The 15,109-nt window shown below is 41.7% G+C and overlaps 1 protein-coding gene across 5 annotated transcripts in view; it reads left to right on the top strand.

Annotated features, from left to right (window-relative positions):
- The window catches only part of VPS13A (vacuolar protein sorting 13 homolog A), a 262,972-nt gene that overhangs the window by 18,545 nt on the left and 229,318 nt on the right, over nucleotides 1–15,109 (top strand). For all 5 annotated transcript variants that reach the window (XM_073345103.2, XM_073345104.2, XM_073345105.2 and 2 more), the window contains exons 4-7: nucleotides 129–224; nucleotides 521–622; nucleotides 1,664–1,773; nucleotides 2,178–2,237. In XM_073345103.2, the coding sequence (XP_073201204.2) occupies nucleotides 129–224; nucleotides 521–622; nucleotides 1,664–1,773; nucleotides 2,178–2,237 (368 nt within the window). The remainder of the gene's footprint in view (nucleotides 1–128; nucleotides 225–520; nucleotides 623–1,663; nucleotides 1,774–2,177; nucleotides 2,238–15,109) is intronic.

The raw sequence follows: 15,109 nt of genomic DNA, 5'->3' as shown, positions 1-15,109 counted from the left end.
TGAAAGGTACTTAACATGCATTTGACTGTGTTAGGGAAATTTTAGATTTTTTTTTTTTAAACCTTGTAACATACTTGTCAATCAAATTTCATTACATATTGTTATAACTTTTCTTTTATATACTGTAGGTCAACTTAATCTACAAATCCCGTGGAAAAACCTTTATACTCAACCAGTTGAGGCTGTTCTGGATGGAGTTTATTTGCTTGTAGTGCCTACAGCCAGTAAGTTGAGTGAGAGGAAAACTGTATATTATTGAGCTTTATTTTATTGTAATACTATTTTAAAAATCACTGGAATAGATCATGTATGCCATTACTCTTATTCCCAGGAGTTGCTGTTGCCTAACCCAAGTTATATTTTTCATATTTGATTTTCTTTTACTGTATTATTAAATCTTTAATATGTTCAAAAAAGATACTTCTTATTTCATCAAAATTATCTTCAAAGATGTTTTCAGAATTTTAACTTAATATATATACTTACTTGTGTCTTAACATTCTCTTCCTTCTTTATGTAGGCATAAAATATGATGCTGAAAAGGAAGACAGACATCTCCTAGAAGCAAAGCAAAGGGAACTGCAAAGAATAGAGGATGCAAAACAGAAAATAGCTGATCAGGGTAAGGAGGAAAAACAAATAACATGGCTGTATGTATTGCTAGATCTTTTAACTCCAAAAGCTGCCTGATGTTAAACTAATTGAATGTGAATTCTATCAGATTAGTTGCTGCCCTTGCAATATTTTTAAAAATGTTTTAGTTATGTGCACTAACATATAGTAAATTCACTAACATCCCTTAACTAGTAGCTGTGAAAACTGGTGGCTACTGGCTACTGTTCATTTTTGTGCAGGATATTTACTTTATTTCCAAAGTTTGTATTACATATAAATATTGACACTAGGGGTAGGCCAGCTATTATAGTTGGTACTTCAGTCACATTATCAAGCTTTCAGGACACATGTACTGCATAAGTTTCAAAAATAAACAGGGCTTTGGAAGTATAATTCACCTTTTTGTACAATTGTCTGCCAAACTCACTTTCTCTCTGTTATGAAGCAAATTTTAATTTTGGCTCCAGCAACGCAGAATCTTCTTGTATCTTTGTGGCAATGCCTCCCTAAAGGCTAATTCTACAACGTATAGAGTGCCTTATTGTTTTCTACTGCAAATTTGTTAGGTGTTGAGGGAGGATATTTAGGACTGGATTTTGAAAGGTATTTAGACACATAAAGTGTAGATAGGTGCTAGCAGCTTTTGAAAGTCCCCCTGGGTGCCTAACCCCCTAGCAGGATTTTGAAAATCCCTCTAGGTGCCTGTCTGCATTTTCAGATACCTTTAAAAATCTGCCCCTTACTACATCACTGGAGGCTTAAGCAGGATGAGGCCGTAGAGGACAGTGATATAAACATTATGAAAGTAAACTGAATGGTAGTGTTTAGTACAACTACAGTACAGTATAGCAGCAAGTACAGCTTCTGATACATGGAATCACTCCAGCATGTGGCTTTTGTAGTTAGGAAGTATTATGCTCCTACCACTGTTAATTCCTGGAGTCTAATCAGTTACAAAATTTATAATATTAAAATTATTTCCCATTCAGTTTTATTTCTCTCTCATACTTAATTTGAGTAAAAATATAACACCTGTGCTTCAATTTAGATAAAGGACAAGAAGAGAAACAAGACAGTTTTGTAGAAAAATTAGTCACTCAGGTCATCAAAAATCTTCAGGTGAAAATTTCCAACATTCATGTTCGATATGAAGATGATGTAAGTACTTCTGTATATGTGGAACATTTGGCTTTTGTGTATTATTTTAAATGATTGTGGATGACCCCCAGCTAGTTTCTTTTCCCCTCCTTATACTTTCCACGTTATGAGGGAACTTCTAATATTCTAGCAGTTTTCAGCTGTGTTTTTTGTGTCTTTCTTAAGGATGTATGCTGTGTAATAAATCAAATAGCATTGATTTATGTATTTCTAAAAAAACCCCAAAATAAATAAATGAGAGATGAGCATTTGATAAATGTAAATATAAATTTGGAGTTCAAAGTACATAAAATAAGGGTGCATAATTGTGCAAGCAGTTATTCACATGTTGCAAACTGTTTATTTCCTTTTCTTCATGTATTCTGATTTTAAGTAATTCTTTTTGTATTTTTTCCTCTTATTAGATCACAAATCAAGAGAACCCCCTGTCATTTGGGGTCTCACTTCAGAATCTCAGTTTGCAGGTAATTTAGTTTTATACTAGAAAGAATCCAGTAGACTCATCATGTTTTATTCCTGGATTAATATTATTAATATTCTTTAAATCAGTACATCTGATAAATGATTGATACAAGCAAGTATGCTCTTATCTAAAACAGCTGTTTGTTAGATAGATATATAGGTAAGTACACACACACCTACCTAATAAGTTAGGATGTCCCAGATACAGTTACCCATAGTCTGAGATGGTTTCTAGTGATCAGTAGCTGGGCTTCCAGGGGCCCTCTTTCCGTCCAGTTGATGGGGAGTTTAGGTGTCAGTTCCTTGCCCAAAGAAAAGCTCCCTTGGATTGTTCCCAGGTATTCATTTTTACCTGTCTCTTATAGTTAACGAACAAAGCACATAACCTATAGTGGCTCCTAGTGGGTCATCATAATAACCTCTGCTTGGTCACCAATTCTCCTAATTTCAACAACTGCTCATTATCTCAAGACATTTCTAGTATTTCTAGCCATAACAACAATATATTGGGGCACCTAAAACCAAGGTCGCTATTCACTCACTCTCTTCCATAACTTTCTAACCATCCTCCCATTATGATTAACAACCTGCAAATATGCAGCTGTCTGACCTTATCCCACAAAGGCCTAAGATTATTCCTTGCTCTGTGGTATTTAGTTTTCAGCTGGCGGTGGCTGAACAAACAGAATGACTGATTGCAGTGTTGTCAAGTTCTGGGGTACACACAGGAATGTCAAATTCTGGCCAATAGTCACCGCTCTCCACTCTGCTTTCTCACACCTCTGCAGAATACATCTGAGAACATTTGAGAACCTCTGGTATAGACCAGGCTGGTATGCATTGAAAGTTTGCTAGTATATGTTGTGCTGTCTGGATTGGCTCACAACTGAGAGTGCCTACTTCAGGGCAGACTATCAGGAAACAGGACAGATACCCCAAGCTGGTGGTGTATTCTGTAACTATATTTCACCAAGCCAGTGAAAATGTAAACTCCTGAATCACTATACCAGTCTTACCATGGAGTCACAGACACCATAGATTCACCAGTCCATCTTACCACCCAGACAAAGTGGACTTCATGATACAGGGTCACTTAAACCAAAAATCACACCACATTAGGTTGCTCCAAGAGACCAGTCGCTTACTCCTGATCAATTGATACTCTAGATATTACACCAAAGACAATGCTGGTAGCCAATTCTGTAATAAACTAACTAAAGGTTCGTTAGCTAAGAAAAGAAAATGAGAGTTATTGAGAGGTTAAAGCTGATGAAATATATACACAGGTGAGTCACAGTTTGCAATTCCAAATTGTGACAATGATATAATAATCCGCCACTTTCCGAAAAGTCTTTTCAGGGTACCCAGATTGTCTCTGGGGATCTCTACTTTGCATCTGGTACACTTCCTATAAGAGTCCAAACAGTCCAGAAATCTAGGATCTTTCCTTGAACCCATACTTATAGATTCTTCTCACAGAAAACAAAGCGAGTGTGTCACTACCCACATGGACTTTTTCGTTGATGGTGGAGAGTGAGGAATGCATTTTGATTGACCTCTAATCATCACACACAATGACCATTTGCTTTAAAATTAGCACTTTTCTGTTGAAGTTCTTCATTTTCATTCCACAAGGCTTCTTTTGTGTTTGATGGGTTATTTAGTTAAAGGGGTACACACAATGTAAATGTTTGCGACTACATTATAACAGGATATGGTTTAAACTCCAAATACACTCTTATACGTTTAACAATCACTTTGATCTATACTAATACACAAGTACATTGGCCTTGGATTCTGACATGAGCTGGCACATGGTCTGCCAGTGTCACAGTGTGTGTTACTGTTGAATCAGTACTATGTTAATGTGCACTATGGAACTGTGTATGTGTCAGCAGGGTCCACATGCTGGGCTGGACTAGTTAGTGTGCAGCATGTTGGTGCGTTTTAGAATGCCCTTTAGCGTGCATTGCCCCACTGTGTAGGCAAATCCTATTGCCCTCCTGGGCCTGACAGCCAGAGTTAATCGTAGCAATTGCCAGTATCCTAAATACAAAGGCTAACAGCTTCTAGAACTCATTTCTAACTGTCCCAGAAGTTTGCCTTGTATCTATACTCCATTTTAATAGCTGTCCCCCACTAATCTGGGAATGTTTAAACACATCCTTGGACACTTTATACACTGTTCCAATCCTAGACCCAGATTTCAGGACTGAGGAAGAGCTTTTTAATTCACTTCTCACTCAGGACTGCTGTAACACTAAACACAAATTGCGACAATGTGTTGCTAGCATTAAATTGCATACAAAATTGCAACCACCATATCCTAAGTAGATACTGCACTTCTACTTTTTTTTTTTTTTTACCATAATTGGAATTTAAGTACGATAGTCTGATGTTCAGATTTTAAATGATAGTATTGAAGCTGCCACCATTCGAGAATGTACTCCAGAAGAGGGGAGGTGGTGAAAACAAGTGACTAGATTAACTGTTTTGGAAGGGAAGGGGAAAGGAGGGAGAAAAGGTCCTGAATGGTCTCTTACTTAAGTCAGTGAGTCCAGTGGGAAGTAAGAAAAAAAACTTCGAGCCCTAAAAATGTTCTGGAATGGAAAGATGCAATGATGCAATTATTTGTATCAGGAACAGTCAAAAGCTCTTAGATCATTTTTTTTTTTTTTTTTTTTTTGCCTTTCCATGTATTTAAAGATGCACAATCATGGTAAACCAGTCAAACTTCGGAAAATAGAATTAAAAGTAGTGTCTGGTACCACCCCTGCCCCAGAAATGTTACCATTTTTTGTGCTTTTATGAGTAATGTTTTCTTCTTTTGAAACCCCACACCCAAAAAGCCCAGCTGTTCTCCCCCATTGTTCTGTTGGTGACAGACTAGCAGGACTATCCTTGGGAAAACAGTGAAATGATACATTTAGCAGCTATTTATGTAAACTCCAAACAAGCAAAAAAAAATCCCATTCCTCTCCCCCGATTTCTCAGGATGATGTTCTTAATTTTGAGTTAAAATAGCAGTGAAGACCAGGCATTTTGGATTTTAACTTGGATTAGCAGCTTGAGTTAAACCCCAGGTTCCTCTACAGCAGTGGTCCCCAAACTTCTTCTGTGGTGCCCCTCCTCCCCCTTACTGTAGGAGACCTCATACTTCTTGAAAATAAGCTGAGTCTTCTCTTCAGTCCTGTCTGAGGTAGGAAAGAGCCAAGATCTTTGGATGGTGCTTCTCACAGGTCACATCCCAGAGGATGTGCCAAAAAGGTCTAAGATTTATCACTTACCCAAACCTGCTCCTTCCAGATCTGATTGGTGCTGTGATCTGTATCTGCCATATGAGTTTCCTTGCACTGTCATAGCTGATCACACAAGTTCAAATCAGTCCTCAAGTCACTGCCAGATCATGCCTGCAGCTTTCTGGGTGTGTGGCAGTGTGTACCTGTGTCACGTTTCATTGCGTTGCTTCCAAGTCAGGTTCAAGTCCATTTATACACACCCAACAGACAGTCTAAACAAGTTGCTCTCGATCCCCTGTCTTATTCTAGTTTTCCTTGAGTGGTGGAAGAATCCAGACAAAGTGTGTTTGGGGGGTCTCATTCAGCTACCCTCCAGTAGCTCTCGCAGTAGTTCCTGATGCATCTCTCCTTGGAGCTCATCACCAGAGCTAACTAGGACAGATGGGCTGCCCAAAATTCCTCTTTACACATCCATGTTCTGGAGCTCAGAGCTATCAGGTACACCTGTCTGCGCTTCCTACCCATGATAAAAGGACAGTCTGTCCACATAACGACAGACAACAGGGCCAGTATGTACCTCCATAAATCAACAATGGGGACTGAAATCCCCCTTTCCTCTCCACAGAGGCTATGAAATTATGGAATTGCTGAACAACCCATGATATCCTGCTCTGGATAGTCTACCTACCAAATCAAAACACTGTAGCTGAGGATTTCAGCAGGCGCTTCACTCAAGTTCATGGGTGGAAACTAGAGAAATCCATACTCAGACAGATAGATCTAAACTGGGGATTTCCAGAAACAGATCTCTTTGCCACTGTAGCCAGTGCAATGTTCTGTTAAAAGGGGAGGTTTGCATTGCTGTGCTCAGGAGGATGCCTTTCTCTTCTGGGTGGAGAACCTTGTATACAACTTACCTCTCCTGCTGCTGATCCTCAAGGTCCTAAACAGAATCAAACAGGACAAAGCCATGGTCATCTTGATTGCATCAACCTAGCTGAGATAGGTTTGGTTTCCTTATCTTCATCTCTCCTCCTGAGGAGCCATCAATCTCCTGTTGCTGGCCAGTCTTTTCATGCAGGACTCAGCTGAGGCCTAACCAGTGCCGAATAGAACAGTTCTGTTACGTCCCATGACTTGCATGCTATTCCTCTGTTAATGTAACTTCAAATTGCATTTTGCAACAGCATCGCAGTGCTAACTCAGGTTGACATTGTGATCCACCACAGCTCCTAGATCTTTCTCAGCAGTGCTGTTGCCAAGCCAGTTATAACCCATTCTATATTTGTACATTTAGTTTTCCTTCCCTAAATGTAGCACCTTGCATTTATCTTCGTTGAATTTCATTTTGTTGTATATAATAATCCAGTTCTCCAATTTATCAAGATCCCTCTGAATTTTAGCTCTGTTCTCTAAAGTGTTGGCAGCCCTCCTCCTCCTGCCCCTCCCAGCTTTGTGTCATCTGCAAATTTGATCAGTATGCTGTCATAGAATCATAGAATATCAGGGTTGGACGGGACCTCAGGAGGTCATCTAGTCCAACCCCCTGCTCGAAGCAGGACCAATCCCCAATTAAATCATCCCAGCCAGGGCTTTGTCAAGCCTGACCTTAAAAACCTCTAAGGAAGGAGATTCTACCACCTCCCTAGGTAACGCATTCCAGTGTTTCACCACCCTCCTAGTGAAAAAGTTTTTCCTAATATCCAACCTAAACCTACCCCACTGCAACTTGAGACCATTACTCCTTGTCCTGTCCTCTTCTACCACTGAGAATAGTCTAGAACCATCCTCTCTGGAACCACCTCTCAGGTAGTTGAAAGCAGTTATCAAATCCCCCCTCATTCTTCTCTTCTGCAGACTAAACAATCCTAGTTCCCTCAGCCTCTCCTTATAAGTCATGTGTTCCAGACTCCTAATAATTTTTGTTGCCCTTCGCTGGACTCTCTCCAGTTTCTCCACATCCTTCTTGTAGTGTGGGGCCCAAAACTGGACACAGTACTCCAGATGAGGCCTCACCAATGCCGAATAGAGGGGGACGATCACGTCCCTCGATCTGCTCGCTATGCCCCTACTTATACATCCCAAAATGCCATTGGCCTTCTTGGCAACAAGGGCACACTGTTGACTCATATCCAGCTTCTCGTCCACTGTCACCTCGGGTCCTTTTCCGCAGAACTGCTGCCTAGCCATTTGGTCCCTAGTCTGTAGCCGTGCATTGGGTTCTTCCGTCCTAAGTGCAGGACCCTGCACTTATCCTTATTGAACCTCATCAGATTTCTTTTGGCCCAATCCTCCAATTTGTCTAGGTCCCTCTGTATCCTATCCCTACCTTTCAGCGTATCTACCACGCCTCCTAGTTTAGTATCATCCGCAAATTTGCTGAGAGTGCAATCCACACCATCCTCCAGATCATTTATGAAGACATTGAACAAAACCAGCCCCAGGACCGACCCCAGGGGCACTCCACTTGACACCGGCTGCCAACTAGACATGGAGCCATTGATCACTACCCTTTGAGCCCGACAATCTAGCCAACTTTCTACCCACCTGTCTATTAACTACATCTAGGTAATTAATAAAGATGTTAACGTCGGACCCAGAACAGATCCCTGTGGAACCCACTTGAGACCTCTGTCCAATCTGACGACTGTGTCAAAACCCTTGCTGAGGTCTAAGTATATTAGGTCCCCTGCATTCCACAAAAAATGGAAACTAGGTCAGGTTACCAAGGATGAATATGAACAAGTAACACAAGATATAGGGACAAAAAAAGAAAGGCCGAGGCACAAAACAAGATTAAACTAGCTAGAGACATAAAGGGTAACAAGAAAACATTCTATAAATACATTAGAAGCAAGAGGAAAACCAAGAATGGAGAGGGAGAACAATAATAGAAAATGTGGAAATGGCAGAAGTGCTAAATGACCTTTTTGTTTGTTTTCACCAGAAAGGTTAGTATCGGTTGGATGTCTAACATAGTGAATGCCAGTGGAAATGAGGTAGGCTCAGAGGCTCAAATAGGGAAAGAACAATTTAAAAATTACTTAGACAAGTTAGATGTCTTCTAGTCACCAGGACCTGATGAAATACGTCCTAGAATACTCACAGAGCTGACCAAGTTGATATTTGAGCCATTTGCGATTACCTTCAAAAAGTCATGGAAGATGGGAGAGATTCCAAAGGACTGGAAAAGGGCAAATATAGTGCCAAACTATAAAAAGGGAAATAAGGACAACCAGGAGAGTTACAGACCAGTCATCTTAACTTCAGTACTCGGAAAGATAATAGAGCAAATAATTAAGCAGTCAATTTACTAACACTTAGAAGTTATACTGTCATAAATAACAGTCAGCATGGATTTGTCAAGAACAAACGGTGTTAAACCAACCTAATAGCTTTCTTTGACAGGGTATCAAGCCTTGTGGATTGGGGAAAGCAGTAGGTGTGGTCTATCTAGATTTTAGTAAGGCTTTTGATACTGTCTCGCATGACCTTCTCATAAACAAACTAGGAAATACAACCTAGATGGAGGTACTATAAGGTGGATGCATAACTGGTTGGAAAACGACAGGTTTCAGAGTAACAGCCGTGTTAGTCTGTATTCGCAAAAAGAAAAGGAGTACTTGTGGCACCTTAGAGACTAACCAGTTTATTTGAGCATAAGCTTTCAAGCCTATCGGTGTTTCACAGTCAAACTGGAAGGGCATATTGAGTGAGGTCCTGCAGGGATCCGTTCTGGTTCCAGTGCTGTTTAATATCTTTATGTTAATCAAATGATTTAGACAATGGCATGGAGAGTACACTTACAAAGTTTGCAGACTATACCCAGCTGGGAGGGGTTGAAAGTGCTTTGGAGCATAGGATTAACATTCAAAATGATCTGGATAAACCGGAGAAATGGTCTGAAGTAAATAAGATGAAATTCAATAAGGAGAAATGCAAAGTACTCTACTTAAGAAGGAACAATCAGTTGCACATATACAAAATGGGGAATGACTGCCTAGGAAGGAGTACTGCAGAAAGGGATCTAGGGGTCATAATGGATCACAAGTTAAATATGAGTCTACAGTGTAACCCTGATGTTTGCTTTTTTATTTTTACAACATGGGATGTATTAGCAGGAGTGTTTGTAAGCAAGACATGAGAAGTAATTCTTCTGCTGTACTGTGTGCTTATTAGATATCAACTGGAGAATTTGTGTCCAGTTCTGGGTACCACATTTCAGGAAAGATGTGGATAAATTGGAGAAAGTCCAGACAAGAGCAACAAAATTAATTAAAAGTTTAGACAACGTGACCCAGGAGGGAAGACTGAAAAATTGGATTTGTTTAGTCTGGTGAGGAGAAGACTGAAAGGGGACATAACAGTTTTCAAGTACAGAAAAGATTGTTACAAGGAGGGACAAAAAATGTTCTCGTTAATTTCTGAGGATAGGACAAGAAGCAATGGGCTTAAATTGCAGCAAGGGTCGTTTAAGTTGGACATTAAGAAAAACTTCCTGTCAGAGTGGTTAAGCGGAATAAATTTTGACCAGGGAGGTTGTGAAATCTCCATCATTGGAGATTTTTAAAGAGCAGGTTAGACAAATGCCCATTGGAGATGATCTAGATCATGCTCAGTCCTGCCATGGATGCAGGGGACTGGACTAGATGACCTCTTGGACTAGATCCAGTCTTACGATTCTGTGATTCCCTCTATCCACCAAACCAGTTACCCTGTCATGGAAGGAAATCAAGCTGGTTTGATGTGATTTGTTCTTATTAAATCCATGCTGGCTGCTAGTGATTATCCCTTCATCTCCCGGTATTTGCAGATTGAATGTTTTATGTATTGCTTTAGTACAGGGGTTCTCAAATTTCATTGCACTGGGACCCCCTTCTGACCAAAAGAAATTACTACATAACCCCAGGAAGGGGGACCAAAACCTAAGCTTGCCTGAGCCCCAGTGCCCCAGGTGGGATGGGCCAAAGCCCAAGGGCTTCAGCCCCAGGCTGGGGGCCTGTAACCTGAGCCCCACCACCCAGGGCTGAAGCCCTTGGGCTTTGGCTTTCGCCATGGGTGGTGGGGCTTAGGCTTTGGCCCCGGGCCCAGACACTTCTAACTCCAGCCTTGGCGACTCAAAATGGGCTTCCAACCCACTTTGGGGTCCCAGCCCAGAGTTTGAGAACTGCTGCTCTAGTAGCTTCCCTGGTATCAAACTCAGGCTGACTGGTCTTCCCCTGCTCCTCCTTTTAAAGATGGGCACTATGTTAGCCCTTCGCCAAGCTTCCGGGACAAAAGAACGGCCATACTGGCTCAGACCAAAGGTCCATCTAGCCTAGTATCCTGTCTTCTGACAGTGGCCAATGCCAAGTGCTCCAGAGGGAATGAACAGAACAGGTAATCATCAACTGATTTATTCCCTGTTGCCCATTCCCAGCTTCTGGCAAATGGAGGCTAGGGACACCATCCTTGCCCTTCCTGGCTAATAGCCACTGAAGGACCTATTCTCCATGAATTTATCTAGTTCTTTTTTGAACCCTGTTGTAGTCTTGGCCTTCACAATATCCTCTGGCAAAGAGTTCCACAGGTTGACTCTGCATTGTGTGAAGAAATATTTCCTTCTTCTTTTTTTTTTTTAAACCTGCTGCCTGTTAATTTCATTTGGTGACCCCTAGTTCTTGTGTTATGAGAGGGAGTAAATAACACTTCCTTATTTACTTTCTCCACACCGGTCATGATTTTATAGACCTCTATCATATCCTCCCTTAGTCGTCTCTTTTCCAAGCTGAAAAGTGCCAGTCTTATTCTCTCATATGGAAGCTGTTCCGTACCCCTAATCATTTTTGTTGCCCTTTTCTGAACCTTTTCCAAGTCCAGTATATCTTTTTTTGAGATGGGCAGCCACATTTGCATGCAGTATTCAAGATGCGGGCAAACCATGGATTTATATTGTGGCAATATGATATTTTCTGTTTTATTATCTATCCCTTTCTTAATGATTCCCAACATTCTGTTCGCTTTTTTTGACTGCCGCTGCACATTGAGTGGATGTTTTCAGAGAGCTACCTACATTGAATCCAAGATCTTTCTTGAGTGGTAAAAGCTAATTTAGACCCCATCATTTTATATGTATAATTGGGATTATGTTTTCCAATGTGCATTACTTTGCATATGTTAACATTGAATTTCATTTGCCATTTTGTTGCCCAGTTTTGAGAAATCCTTTTGTAGCTCTTCGCAGTCTGTCTGGGACTTAACTATCTTCAGTAGTTTTGTATCATCTACAAATTTTGCCACCTCACTTTTACCCCTTTTTCCTGATCATTTATGAATATGTTGAATCGGAGTGGTCCCAGTAGAGATGTCTGGGGGACACCACTATTTACCTCTCTCCATTCTGCAAACTGACCATTTATTCCTACCCTTTGATTCCTATCTTTTAACCAGTTACTAATCCACGAGATAACCTTCCCTCTTATCCCATGACTTCTGTTATCCATGATTTTGTAAATCTTATTGCCAGTGGCCTCTCTATATTTGTGGATAGATCCCCTCTTCAGCCTGTCAGGGTGTTTTATTTCATCTCCAGCCTCAGACTCTTGTGATGGACACATTCAAGCAGGACTGGAAGCTCATTTAGACATACTCCAGATAAAGGGCTTGTGGTCTTGGACGGAATCATGATTGCTCATAAATGTATTAAACTCCGAGCTATTTGTTTAGCCTTCAGGACTGTCCTACGCCTTCATTGAGGCATCACTGTCCAGATTCTAACAAACAGTCTGAGGGTGCTACACTATATAAACAGACAAGCGGGGGCAAAAATCTTTCTCTGTCTGGAGAATGGTGCATTTTTCGAGTCAGCCTAATAGGCTTTTTATGCCAGGGGCTGAGAACAATTTGGCAGATCATCTCAGTAGGAATTGCTCAGTAACTTGTGAGTGAGACTTTAAATACTAAATTCTGAATCAGGCATACCTGAAACAGGGGGTAAGTAATTGTCATCTTTGCTACTGATGCAAATAAGAGTTGCCCCTTGTTTTGCTCCCAAGGGGGACTGAGTCCAGGCTCATTAGCAGCTGCTTTTCTTATTTGATAGGGAAAAGTTCTACTGTACTCTTGTTCCCCATTCTGTTAAACCCTGGAATCCTCAAGAAAATACAAGACAAGGCCCAGATAATATTGATAACTCCAGCCTCCAGTTCATGACTTTTGGTTTTCTGACCTGATGCACCTATCAGTCCATCCACCTCTTCCACTTCCAAATGTTCTGGCCATAAATTTTGCAGAACTATACTCTGGTACTCTATGTGTACATCTAACACATGGAGACTAGCTGGTTAAATTCTATTGATAAAAGCTGTTGGGTTTTTGGATTCAGAGCAGAAAGTCCTCTAACAAGGTTAACATATGAAGCTCAGTAAAAAAAAAAATGTTTTTTGTTGTGGGCTATTCAGAGGCATATTCAACACTTAGTCAACTGTTTATTTTATTTTGGATTACTTGTTTCCCTGAAACAGTCTGGACTTTATTGCTATTAGATTGCATTTGACCACAATCTCTGTTTCATCTTTCATCTGGGGGTTATTTGCTCCCCCTGTGTTTCTGTATCAAGATTGCTAAAAGGACTAAGTCATATTTCGTTCAATTAAGGATCCTTTTCCTACATGGGATTTGAATGTGCCACTTCTATTATTATTATTGGATCCTCCCCTTGAGTCGTATGTTACTGTGTCCATTATTCCATTTTCCCATGTAAATGCCTTTTTAATAGCTATAATTTTGTGAATGAAATACAGGCTTTGATAATGGGTCTTCCTTACATAGTAAAGATGGGGTTACTCTCAAATCATACCCAAAATTTTTACCCAGAATGTTTGTTTTTCATATAAATCAATGTATTCATTTGCTGGTATCTTTCCCTTAGCATCGTTTCTCTCTGGGGAGATCAAACTTCATACACTCTCTATTTAAGCAGGGCTATATCCTTTTCTCTCTCTAGAACAGGGGTGGGCAAACTTTTTGGCCCAAGGGCCACATCAAGGTTGCGCAACTGTATGGAGGGCCGGGTAGGGAAGCCTGTGCCTCCGCAAACAGCCTGGCCCCCTGCCCCCTATCCTAACACTTCCTGCCCCCCTAGAACCCCTGACCCATCCAACCCCCCTCCCCCAACCGCCCCCCTGGGACCCCACCCCCTATCCAGTTCCCCCTGTTCCCTGACTGCCTACCCCACCCCCCAGAACCTCTGCCCCATCCAACCGCACCCGGTCCCCTGACTGCCCCTCAGAACCCCTTGCCCCTTATCCAACCCCCTGCCCCCTAACCATGCTGGAGCAAGCCACACTGCTGCGCTGCCTGACAGGAGCGGCGGGCCAGAGCTCTGCCTGCACGGCGGTGTGGCTGCTGGGGAGGGGAGACAGTGGGGGAAAGGCCAGGGGCTGGCTAGTCTCCCTGGCCGGGAGCTCAGGGGCCGGGCAGGACGGTCCCGTGGGCCGGATGTTACCCTTGGGCCGTAGTTTGCCCACCTCTGCTCTAGAATGAAGCAATTTCCTGGATCAGTCAGGCTTTTTGTGGCTGTAGGTGGCAAATTTAAGGATCGGGCTGCTGCCTCTTGGAGGCCCTTGAAGTGGGTTTCAGAGTGCATTAAGATATTCTATGCATTGAATAAACTACTCTTTTCTTCAGGAGTTAGGGCACATTCTACTAGGGCTCAGGTGACATTGGCAGCTTGTTGTAGTGGAGCCCCTATTTCTGAGATTGTGTAGGGTAGCTACTTGAAGTTCTGTTCCTAAATTTACCAGTTGCTACTCCATTGTGACCGCTTCCAAATCCAGGTGTTCATTTCAGCAGGTCATTATTTAGGTAGGACTGTCACACAAACACACCTCCTTAAGAGGTAAGTGCTAGCTAAGCACCTGTCATGGGATCTCTAAGGACAAATGCTTGAGAAAGAGAGTTTAATTACCTTACAGTAACTGGAATTCTTGTAGGGTCTTTTCTTCACAGGTATCCCAGGACCCGTCGTCCTTCCCCACTGATAAAGAGTCCTTTACCTGGATGTTCTGTATTGGTGAAGGAACTGAGCAGTAGTTTGTGGCTGATCTACCTGTTCAGGGGCCTGAAGGCATATAGGACATGTGCACAGCCCCAACAGACATTGCTGGCTCAAAGATTGTGAGCTTGTGCACATGGGATGCACGCTTACCTGGGATCTGGGTGGGCAAAAGCATCTCAAAGAACTCCAGTTACTATAAAGGAAATAACCTCTCTTTTGAGTGCCTCTTTGATTTCCCACTTACGGTATTTGGCATCTCTGGTATTAAGCTATGAACCTGCATAGAAAAGATGTGTGTGTTGGGGAATGCAGGATTGCCATCACGCTTAAGATGACATCATTTGGCTCTGTCATTGTAAGAGAGCATGTCTCTTGATCGCCTCAGTTTTTTTGCCACCGCAGAGAGGTAAAGGAAGTACCTAGTGTGTCTGCAAATTAGTTATTGCATATTTTCATCCAGTTTCTTGTTATAGTTAGTTACATAGTTTAGAGTTATCTGTGTTGGGTTTCCTCCTGGAGCTACATTGTACCTGAATTGCACAGAAGGTTCAAAAGATGCACGTCTTGTTCAGTTGTATTTCCCAAGACAGATGCCCAT

Source organism: Lepidochelys kempii, chromosome 5, assembly GCF_965140285.1.
Source record: "Lepidochelys kempii isolate rLepKem1 chromosome 5, rLepKem1.hap1, whole genome shotgun sequence".
NCBI classification, from domain to species: domain Eukaryota; kingdom Metazoa; phylum Chordata; order Testudines; family Cheloniidae; genus Lepidochelys; species Lepidochelys kempii.
This window is presented reverse-complemented; position numbering and strand designations above follow the sequence as displayed.